This window comes from Hemitrygon akajei, chromosome 11 (assembly GCF_048418815.1).
Source record: "Hemitrygon akajei chromosome 11, sHemAka1.3, whole genome shotgun sequence".
In the NCBI taxonomy this organism is placed as follows: domain Eukaryota; kingdom Metazoa; phylum Chordata; class Chondrichthyes; order Myliobatiformes; family Dasyatidae; genus Hemitrygon; species Hemitrygon akajei.
This window is the reverse complement of record NC_133134.1, coordinates 46096146-46108232: the sequence shown is the minus strand read 5'-3', so window position 1 is coordinate 46108232 and position 12087 is coordinate 46096146. Positions and strand designations below refer to the sequence as shown.

Below are 12087 nucleotides of genomic sequence, written 5' to 3'. Positions count from 1 at the left end.
GAAATAAAGAATGAAACCATACATTGCAAGTATTACCAGATATCCCAATTTCCTGATGTTATGATGCAGTTATTGTTCAATGTCCTGTATGACTAACATTGTTAAAAACATTACCATTTTTTAATATTATAGGTTCCAGCTTTTGGACAGCTGGAACAGAGTTATAGCTCCATCTAGTGGAATCCAAAATCTATGACTACACACGTAGAAAATTCCTCCCAATTCTTGAAATGGCAAATACACTGCTTTCCAACTTCATTACAAATCTTACTTCCCAGTCACTGGTTTCATCGTTGCAACCATCATAAACTGAACCAAATTGTTTTCCCACACGTAAGTATCTAATTCCAATGTTCTAGGCATATTGTGTGTGGTGACTGTTTGGTGATACACTTGTCCCTTTCCTGCTTTCAATGTCATGCATTCCATTTAGAACTTACACCTTGACACCTTGATACAAAATTTAAACTTTATTAAACATTACTAGCATGTCCATTAGCAAAAAAAATTGGCATTTTAGTCCATTAATATCTCAGAGTGATATAGTTTTATTACACTGGGGTACCCTCAGGTTGTTTCTTCAAGTCCAAATTTTTAAAATAGTCCTTTGGAAAGTAGCGAATTCTCTGCAGGTCAATCATGGGCTCCTCTCCTGTAGGTTCCCCCATTTTCTCTCTCTGAGCCAGTATCATGGCACGGAGCAAGGGAGGATAAGGGACATAGCGGACAGTCACCTCAGGAGTTGGGATGAAGTTCTTGAAAGCTTCTTCCTCGTGTTTCGGTATCAAACGCCAATCATGATACATGACTTTGTCCATTTCTTTAACGGGGTCCTCAGTCTTCCCTAGATGTAAGAGAACAAGAGATTTAATCCACTTCACTGAACACAAAAATCTTAATAGGATAAGTTACTCAAACCCAAAAATTAAACACCGACTCTATCAGCTATAATATTAAAAATAAGTATATTAATGTAATTCTTCATGCTTTCTGAAACGCTGCTTTTGTCCTTTAAGAAAGTTACTGCTTTGATGTCTTTACACTTTTCCATCCAACAAATAACTCCACTCAAAATACGAACATAGAATAGTACAGCAGGGGAACAGGCCATTCAGCCCACACCATTGTGCCAAACCAGCTAAAAAAAACAGATTTTTAAAACTTCCAAACACTAATCCTTCCTACCCACACAACATCCATCTTCCTCACATTCATGCGCCTACCCAAACGTCTCTTAAAATCCTCTAACGTATTTGCCTCTACCACCATATCAAACAGCGCATTCCAGGCATCCACCACTTTCTAAGTAAAAAAAACTTACCCCTCACATCCCCTTTGAACCTACTCCCTCTCACCTTCAATGTATGCGCTCTGGTATTACCCATTTCAAACCCAGGAAACAGATGACTTTTGTCTACTCTATTGATGCCTCTCATAATCTTGTAAATCTGTATCAGATCTCCCCTCAGCCAATGGTGCTCCAGAGAAGACTATCCAAGTTCATCCAACCTCTCATGGTAGCACTTGCCCTCTACACCAGGCAGCATCCTGGTAAACCTTTTCTGCACCCTCTCCAAAGCCTCAACATCCTTCCTATAGTGGGGTGACCAGAACTGTACGCGATACTCCAGATGTGGCCTAACTGAAGTTTATAAAGTTACAACATGACCTTGTGACTTTTGAACTCAATGCATCAACTAATAAAAATAAGCATTCCATCAGCCTTCTTAATCACGTCATCAACCTGCACAGCCACTTTCAAGAAGCTATGAACTTCGATCCCAAGATCTCTCTGTTCAGCAACACAGTTAAGGATCTTGCCCTAAACAGTGTACTGTCTCTTGTCATTTGTTCTACCAAGGTGCATTACCTCACATTTATTTGAGTTAAATTCAATCTACCATTTCTTTGCCCATATCTGCAACTGATCTGAATTGTGCTATATTCATTGGCGGTCTTCTACACTATCCATAACTCCACCAATTTTGGTATCATCCAGGTTATTTATATTCATCACAAACAGCACAAGTTCCAGCACAGATCCCTGCAGAACACCACTAATTACAGACCTGCGGCTTAAATAAGTCCCTTCAACCATTACCCTGTTTTCTATGTGCAAGCCAGTTCTGAATCAAAACAGCTAATTTGACATGGACAGCATGCATCTTAATCTTTTGAATTAGTCTCCCATGAGGGGCTTTGTCAAATGACTTACTAAAATCCATGTAGACTACATCCACTGCCCTACCCTCATCAATCTCTCTCATCGCTTTGTCAAATAACTCAGTCAAGTTGGTAAGATACGACCTGCCCCGATCAAAGCCATGCTGGCTCTCCCTAATTAGGCTAAGGGTTTCCAAATGCTCATATCTTATCCCCAAGAATTTCCTCCAGCAATTTCCCTACAACTGATGTGAGACTCACCGATTTCCCCTCATACCCACCTTAGATTAAGCACTCATCTGTCCGCTGGGACCTCGCCTGTGGCTAGACAGGACATGAAGATACTGCACAAACCTCCGGCAATCTCATCTCTTGCCTCCTTCAATAACCTAAGGTAAATCCCATCAGGCCCTGGGGACTTAAACACCTTAATAATCATTAGGAGGCCCAACACTTCCTCCTCATTGACCTTTAATCACTCTCTTGATTTGCTCAAAGGTAAATACTTTACATGCCCCCTCATCAGTGTCTCACAATGTGCAGCCACATCTCAACCAGGAGACTTCTCATTAATCCACACCAAAGATTCTGAAGATGCTGAAAATCTTGAGCAACACACACAAAATGCTGGAAGAAATCAGGCGACTAGCCAGCATCTATGAAGAGGAATAAACAGTTGACGTCTTGACCCAGAATGGTGACTGTTTATTCACTTCATAGATGCTGCCAGACTTGCCAAGTTTCTCCAGCATTTTGTGCTTCTCATTCAACTCTCTCCCTTTTGTATCTTTTGCATAAATCCCTCCCTCTGTCCGTCCGCTCAATCTGCATCTTCCTGTACATAGTTGCAGAATAACATGGTTTTACAGTTCTCATTAAAATGTGTCAAAATTTTACCTCTGAATGTTAACACTCCCCATGCTTTTCCATGGTCCAGATCCTGTAGGGAGAAACATAACTTAATTGCAGTAACAGCAACAGTTTTAATTCTTTACTATTAGAATATCTTCGCAATCATTTGCAAGGCACCAGGTAGTAAGAGTTATGTCAGTGGAAATATTAATTAAAAACTAGGAAATAAAATCCAACAAGGCAGAGATGAGCAGAAATAAGTGTCGTCAATCACCCTTTTCACTTTCTATAATTTACTCTCAGGTTCTGCTTGTTTTGTTCAATATATCTATCCCCCATGCTTGCATGCACATAATATGAAAACTAATCTAAAACTTACAGTAAAAAGTGTGATTTGGTTTTCAGTTGAAATACCATCTCAGTAATAACTGAATCTTGGAGATCAAATATTCTGAAGAAATACTACTGACCCAAGACATCAACTTTTCTCCGCAGCTACTTGCTGACCTGTAAAATCCATCTATAGTAGTCTATTTCTGTTTAAATACTTAATTGTATCCTTTTATAAATAATAGCTGGAAATACTTGGCAAGTTAGGCATTATGTGCAGAGTGATAGACAGTAATGTTCTTCCATTAGAACATCCAGCAATTTTGCTGAATAGGGTCACTTTAAATATTTTTATAAATGGAAGTAAAATACGCTGACTGTACATTTTGACAAAATAGTTATTCTTGAAGTATGCAACATTTTATTTTCACTGCAGTATAGAAAACACTTCAGAGAGATCTTATCTGCTAAGAGTTCATTCCATTAACACTGTTAGTCACAGCATGTATATTTTCTGACTATATACTGAAATAAATTCAATGACATTGCCGGATAATAGTTTATCAAACAGAAATCTGAGGAAGCTAGGTTTCCAGTCATTGGAAATGGACAAACAGGATGTGAGAGGAATGCTACATCAATTCTACCAACTACATGCTGATGTATTTGTTGACTTATATTATATGCAAATATATCAATATATAGATGATAGAATTGATAAAGCATTCCTCTCACATCCTTCTTTTAGCTGCTCTATCTTGAAAAGATGTTTACAATTACATAAATCAGTGTTTCAAGATCGAGCTCTGCTGAAATGTTAATTCATGAAAATGTTGAAAAATTATTAATATACAAAAATGACTTTACTTCATTAATCATGATAATCAATACGGCAAGATCCTTGCTAGGAAAAGCTTATAGCAGGGGTCAGCAACCTTTTTGCCTCCGTGGGCTGGATCGCGTATTAATGAGCGGACAGTGGGCCAGATAAATGCCATAAAAAATTTGAAATATGGGAATTATCCATTTAAATACAACTAGTTATGTTTTGCCTCAAATTAATGAATAACACATGCTAGAAAATCATTTGTGCTTAAGGTTGCCTACCCCTGGTTTTTAGATATGGGCTCTCAGGTAGGAATCTTGGTCAGCATGGAACCAACGGATACTCTTAATGCTCTGTGTAACTTTATGACTATCACTATTCAAAGGGGATGGGTGAAGATGAACGGGAACGATCAACACCACCAGTGCTATTGTACTAATTCTCAAGCTTAGATTCTGCTAGCATGGAATTTATAGGAAACAATCACCTTGGCCTATGTGGAGACAAGCACTTGGGCATTACAACTCCTAGATAAACAATCTAGAATCTCAAGAGAAAGCTGAGGAACAACTTACGAGTTCATGAAATTATAAAACCCTTTTAAGAATGGACAATGCAAGTTTCTATTTGCAAAGCTGGGAAAGGAGGAAAAGTATACTTGAAACACATCCATAGAAGACAATAGTCACAAAATCTAATGAAATGCATAAGAAAATTATCTACTCATGCTAGTGAGAAAATTAAACCTGCAGCTGAAACAAAGGAACAATAAGTTAAACTGATAGAGTTACATGTTGAAGATGGGAGGTGATTTCCACTAAATTTGTTGACGCATGCTTGGTGTATCAAAATTTCATTTTTGCATAGTGTATCGTACATATTCTATGTATTAAACAACTTTTACCCCATTCAAAATCTTATTGTTATGGTTAACTAATGAAAACATAAAATGGGTTTCTCCATGTTTGCACCCTTACAGGTGGACAGCAAAAACAATTAGATCATTGAGACACAGTTCAAGTTGTTCAGAAGGGAATTTATGTCAGATTCTTGACAGAAACCATCATTCAGTTTGCAGATACTGAGAAAACACTTCAGCTTCTAACAAATTTTGTGATTGGCAATGTATCACCATGTTAATTATAACCACTGCAAAATCAGGATGGAATGAGTAGTTCTGTTAAAATGCACAATTACTGCACATCATTTCAACAAGGTTAAGCAGTTAATAATGTAACGGAACAAAGATGTGAATACCTCAACTCAGTTTTATCCCCCCTGGTTTAGTCCCTTCCTACCTACTTCTGTGATATTTCACATGCTCTTGATCTATTAATGATTTCAAGTTCCTGGCCCCAATCGTCTCATTTTCACTATGGATATCCAGTCCCTATACACCTCCATCCCCCATCAGAAAGCTCTCAAAGCTCTCCGTTTCTTTCAGTTTCCTTTCACCACCACTCTCCTCTGCCTGGCGGAACTGGTCCTCACTCTGAATAATTTCCCCTTCGGCTCCACCCACTTCCTTCAAACAAAAGGTGTAGCTACTGGCATGGGTCCCAGCTGTGTCTGCCTTTTTGTTGGCCACGTGGAACAAAATATGTTCCAAGCCTACACTGGTATCACTCCTCAGCTGTACTGGGCAGGAAGATCTCGGACAGCCTCGCGCTGCTGAGGGACGCCATCGCCTACGTGCAGGACAGGGGGGTGGACACCTGCCTGGTCAGCTTGGACCAGGAGAAAGCCTTCGACAGGATATCACACACGTACATGGCGGATGTACTCTCCAAAATGGGATTTGGGGAGGGAATCCGGAATTGGATCAAACTGCTCTACACGGACATCTGTAGCGCAGTCCAGGTCAACGGGTGGGAAACAGACAGCTTCCCCATCAGGTCTGGAGTCAGGCAGGGCTGCCCTCTCTCCCCGTCTTGTTCGTGTGCTGCATAGAACCCTTTGCCGAAGCCATCAGGAGGGATGAGGGCATAAGATGGGTGACGCTGCCAGGCAGCGGAGGGATCCAAGTGAAAACCTCCGTGTACATGAACGACGTCACCGTGTTCTGCTCTGATCCGAGGTCAGTTCTCAGGCTGATCAGCATCTGCAAACAGTTTGAGTTGGCTTTGGGGGCCAGGGTCAACCGCACGAAGAGCGAAGTCATGCTCTTCAGCAACTGGCCCGACCGATCCAGCATCCCCTTCACCATCAGGGCTGATCACCTGAAGGTGTTGGGGATCTGGTTCGGAGGGGCCGAGGCGTGCAACAGGAACTGGCAGGAGCGGACTGCCAAGGTGAAACAGAAACTGGGACTGTGAGGAGGGCGCTCCCTATCGATAGCGGGCAAGAACCTGGTCATCAGGTGTGAGGTGCTCTCCGGGCTGCTGTACTTGGCGCAGGTGTGGCCAGTTCCCCGCTCCTTCAGCTTGGAAATCACCCGAGCCGTCTTCAGATTCGTCTGGGGATCCAAGATGGAGCGGGTCAGACGGACCACCATGCACAAGTCCCTGGACAACGGGGGCAAAAACGTCCCCAATGTCACCCTCACCCTGATGGCCAGCTTCGTGTGTGGCTGCATCAGGTTGTGTGCGGATCCCAGGTACATGGGCACCAAGTACCACTACGTGCCCAGGTTCTACCTGTCGCCCTGGATACGAAGGATGGGTCTGGCCCCTTTCCGGCGCAGCACCCCTGTCAGCTGGTTGTTGCCGCCATACCTGTCCTTCGTAGAGAAGTTCTTTCAGGTCAACGCCTTTGACCACAGGGCCATCAGGCAGTGGTGAGCATGTAAGGTCCTGCAGGCACTGCAGGAGAAGGACGAGATGGACACAGTGGGGTGGTTCCCTAAGCAGACTGTCCAGTTCATCTGGCAAAATGCCTCATCGCCAGACCTCACCAACAGGCACCAAGACCTCGCCTGGCTGGCGGTGAGAGGGGCCCTCCCAGTCCAATCCCTCCTGCATGCCCGGAACGTCGTCTCTGCACCCCTCTGCCCATGGGAGGACTGCAGTGAGGAGGAGTCGGTGACCCACCTCTTTACACACTGTGAGTTCGCGGAGAAGGTGTGGAGGAAGATGGAAGGGGCAGTGTCGAGGTTCATCCCCAGCAGCTGCGTAACAGAGGACTCTCTGATCTACGGGCTGTTCCTGGGGATGCACACCGAGACCAACATCTGGTGCTGCTATCAACTCGGTCAAAGATGCTCTTTGGTCGGCCCGAAACTTGATGGTCTACCAGCACACGGAGATGTCCGTAGGGGAATGCTGCCGACTGGCACACTCTCGGCTGCAGGAGTACATGCTGAGGGACGCACTCAAACTCAGTGCAGCCACCGCAAGGACCCGGTGGGGAAGGACCACAGTCTAGGGTTCTTCCCCCGTGGGAGTTGAGGGGTCGGGGTTGGGGGTATACCCCCTGAATGTAAATATGAAAGAACAAAGTGCCACGTGGGTGGCAAAACTTTTGAACTTTTGAAAATGTAAAGACAGTAATGGTACCAACTGTAAAGAATTGAAAGTCTTTGAATGGTTATTGTATATAATTTTATTTTTGAATAAAGTATATTTTGTTTAATTAAAAAAAAATCACTCCTCAGCTTTCCAACGCTTCATTGACAACTGCATTGGTGCTGCTTCCTGCATCCATGCTGAGCTTGTCAACTTCGCCTCCAACTTCCACCCTGCCCCTACACCTCCTCCCTCACTACCATTCAGGGCCCCAAACAGTCCTTCCAGGTGAGGCGACACTTCACCAGTGAAGTCATCTGCAGTATCCAGTGCTCCCGGTGCGGCCGCTTGTGTATCAGTGAGGCACAATGCAGACTGGGAGACCGCTTCACTGAGCACCCTAACCTCCATCCACCAGAAAAAGCAGGATCTCCCAGTGAATTCCACTTCCCATTTCAACATGCCAGTCCATGTGAGGCCACACTCAGGTTGGAGGAGCAACACCTTGGGAAGCCCCCAACCAGATGACATGAATATTGATTTTTTTGAACTTCCAGTAATTGCCTCCTGCTACTCTCCTTCACCATTCCTCATTCCCCTCCCCTTACCTGCCCATCAGCACCTTTTGGTGCTCCTCTCACATTTCTTTCATCCACGGCCTTCTGTCCTCTCCTGCGTTCCCCTTCTCCAGCCCTTTATCTTTCACCAATCGACTTCCCAGCTCTCCACTTCATCCCTCCCCCAGTTTTTCCCCATCAGCTTGTACTTCTTTATCCCCTCCCCCCACCTTCTTACTCTGCCTTCTTATCTTTTTTTTCCAGTCCAGATGAAGGGTCTCAGCCCGAAATGTCAACCGTTTACTCTTTTCCACAGATGCTGCCTCTCCTGCCGAGTTCCTCCAGCATTTCGTGTGCATTGCAAAAATGTGAATATATAAAATTACAGCAAAGTATGTCCATACAAACTCTATGACCTGCATGTTCACCAATCTTTTGGACTTTGACCATTTATCTGCTTGAAACAAACAACAGGAACTTAATTATGTCTCAGGACATCAATTTTGTATTCTAACTGTGCATACGCTTTATGTTGATTTTGATTTAGTTCAGTCAAAACTACCTTTGTGGAATAGATAAGTGACATTTTCATTGCCCCTACTCCTTTGACCAAGCTCACTCCAAAACCTGGGGATTGGTATTAAATTTTGGTGGTTTGTTTGAAAAGCTTTAGGATATTTTATAGTTAAAAGAATACAATAAAACTCCAATAATCCATCTCCTGTCCGCTCAGAAATCGCAATGGTTGGCATCTGATTCATCAGGTGATGTCTCTCTCATACTTGCCTGTAACTCACTATGGTTCAGGCTCCCACACTCTCTTTAAACTAACTGGACCCACCCTGTAATTTACTAGAATACCACTAAACATCTCAAAAAGGTGAACTGAAAATGTGTTGTGGTATTATTAGGAATAATATCCAATATCTTAGATTTTTTTTTGTCCCATGCCAAAGTGATGAGTATTCCACATTATCAGATTACTATTGCATATAATTAACTTCTACTTCTTTCAGTTTCTAATCCTCTTTGACGTATTTGTTGTTCAACAAGATTTACAAGTGTTAAAATGTATCATTTCCTGAAACAATTACTGAACACCTCCTAATGAACAGAAAAGGAAACATCCCAAAATAGAAACATCATAAACACATAGGGAAGATTGAAGAGTACAACCAACAAAAGATAGACGTCCTGTTGTTGGTTTGTCAATATAGTAACATTGTCAGAAAACAAGCAAAATCACACAAAAGCTAACATTGTGTCAAAGGAGGAAATTGCTGGACACCTGATCAACAGCTGCTCAATGGTGAGTCTTTGGGAATAGAGATGATAGAGGTTAAATCCTAGATGACTGATAAACTAAATACAAATGATGAAATGAAAGCTGTAGACGTCAATGCTATTGGCCTCAAAAAGGAAATGTAGAAGGGAAAGGCCATTTAGCAATCAAATTTAGGTTAAGAATTTGATGATTAAGATCAGTTAGACTGGGGGAGGGGGAGTCAATGAAATGGATCGATTTGTTCATCAAGGTTGTGAACTGTCTGGTTCACAAAATCATTTATTATGATTTTGCCAAGAACATGTAGAGATGAAACAGAAGGCGAGGTCTCTTGAGCAGGAGAAGGAATAATTATACAAGATTCCTGATCACAATCAGATGGACACGAGTGAACACTCTTTCTCTCAGCTGGACAGTGGGAGCTACCAAGACATTTAGTATGATGAAGGGGTGCCATTTAATCATCATAGTTGAAGTCATCTGGACTTAGATTCAAGCTGTTTCTACATTGTGGCATGGGAAGAAAATGTATTGAAGATACTCAGATGGAATTCTAGAAATGATAGGTGTGGATTTGTACAATGTTTATTAGGAAAGGTACTGAGATAGAGGTGCTGTGGCAGCTTTGTTGCGATATTAGGTATGGGTAACAAACTTGAAAGGTTCAGCATCCAAGATAAGGGATGCCTAAATGTCAACAGCTCATTGAGAAATAAATTGAGTGAAGGAAGGGAATCAGCAAAAACAGTTGAAAGATATCAATAATTAGTGATGATGAAAGTTCCTGCCTGCTGTTCTTCATGGTAAACTTGATTATTATTTGGTGCCCCTCGCACTTCCCTTTCTTCCATGGTCTTCTACCCTTTCCTATCAAATTTGCCCTTCATCTCTTTCACCAACCAATTTCCCAGTTCCTTACTTCACCGCTCCACTTCTCCTGGTTTCACCTATCACCTTGTACTTCTTCCTCCTCCCCATCCCATCTTATTTTTTCTTATCTTATTTTTCCCCAGTCCCGATGAAGGATCTTGGCGTGAAACTTTGACTGTTTAGTCTTTTCCATAGATGCTGCCTGGCCTGCTGAGTTCCTCCAGCATTTTGTGTGTTTCTCATGTTGTGTATCATCTTTAATTTCCAAGTTAATCTTTGGGAGTAATAAACTGCTTTGATAGAGCACAGCAAGGCTCGATGATGGCCCAATCTGCCTAGACATTTACAATTCCAATTATTCCACTCAAACCCAAATACCTGACTCTTGATTGAACCTAAGTCACAGGCTCCAGACAGAATTGCAACCAGCAGACAGGGCAAAGCTAGACTAAGCTGGGGAAACAGTATTAAAAATAGGGTGACTGGAAAAGGGAGGCAGGTGAGTCAAAGTAAATGGAGATGTGTGTGAATGAAGTAGGAGGGAAAGAAAATGGTAAATAATCCCTATTGCAACAGGCAAAGTAGGGGTTATGTGGGTGCGTCCCACATAAAGAGAGTGGAAAGGTTAAAGGATTGACTGACCTGTGCAATGTAATCAACTTTCACCTTATTGATGCAGTAGCTGGGCTTATCATGAACCTGGGGAAGCAGGGGAAAGGATAGGAGGATGGAAATAAGAGGACAGTAGATCAGAGGCAAGGGAGAGGAGAGGTGTCAGGCGGGGTAGGGATCAGCTGACCTGAGCGGTGTAATCCACCTTGACCTTGTTGATGACCCAGTAGCAGGGCTCGTCGTAAGCATGGAGCCAGGACTTCTTCGTGACGAGGCGGCCGATGCCGAAGAGGGGCAGGCGGTTGAGGATCTGGAAGAGGCGGCTCTCGGTGCGGATGTCACGGTGCGCTAGCACCGGCAGCTTCTTGCCGCTGTACGGCCGCCTCATGTTCTCGTAGTCCAGGGCATAGCGCTCACTGTCCCGCGGCTGCGACTTGAGCGCCCAGTACTCACGTACTTTGCGGGCCATAGCGGCGATGGCGCGGAACTTCTTCTTGCGAGCCATGGCTCGGCGATGTGGCCGGCAACCTTCGCCAAATCCACCGCCACCTTCCTACCGGCACCCGGACTCTGAAAAGGGGAACACCGGACGCCCCTTGTAACACTCAAACTTGTCCCCCTCCCCCGCCACTCCTGTAGAATAGTTCCACCACCCGGTGTTGTGCTCTCGCGTCCTGGCGAGGATTTATCTGGGGCAGGAACAGCTGCAAGGGAACATAAAATCGGAGGAGATGGTAGCCATAAGGTCCCTGAAACTTGTTTTGCAAATCAGTAAGTTTATCGTTGATCTATACTACCCTCTGTAGTTATTCTCTGCCAGTTCCCCATAGCTTTCAATTCCCTAAACGTTATCCCTACCTCCATCCTTGTATATCTAATAATCTGCCTCCACAACCCGCTGGGGTAGCAAACTCCAGCGATTCACCAGCATCTACAATTATAAATTTCAACCATCTGTTCTAAATGACCAGTCCCTTGCAACTATGACCCTAGTTCGTACTGTCCTAGTGAAAACATCTGAACACTGCCTCAAATTACTCAACATGGTGATCCTCTCATTACTGAAGTACAAGGAATACAGTCGTAACTTTCTTGGTCATTCTTATTTTAGGATTAGCTTGATTAATCTAATTTGGACTGTTTTCAATG

General features: G+C 43.3%; 2 protein-coding genes across 5 annotated transcripts in view; one reads left to right on the top strand and one right to left on the bottom strand.

Moving 5' to 3' along the window:
* Positions 1–455: 455 nt before the first annotated feature.
* On the bottom strand, positions 456–11545 carry mrps34 (mitochondrial ribosomal protein S34). The gene is made up of 3 exons (XM_073060761.1): positions 11126–11545; positions 3061–3103; positions 456–844 (listed from the first exon to the last, which is right to left on the bottom strand). Exons 1-3 carry the CDS (start codon positions 11441–11443, stop codon positions 552–554), a joined length of 654 nt encoding a protein of 217 aa, XP_072916862.1. The 5' UTR covers positions 11444–11545; the 3' UTR covers positions 456–551.
* Positions 9265–12087, top strand: part of pla2g10 (phospholipase A2 group X) — a 45163-nt gene continuing 42340 nt past the window's right edge. For 3 of the 4 annotated variants that reach the window (XM_073060765.1, XM_073060762.1, XM_073060764.1), the window contains exon 1: positions 9265–9480. The gene's annotated coding sequence lies outside the window, so the exon portion shown is untranslated. Of the gene's footprint in view, positions 9481–11597; positions 11710–12087 lie in introns of those variants that run through there. The other variant, XM_073060763.1, reaches the window with a different exon arrangement.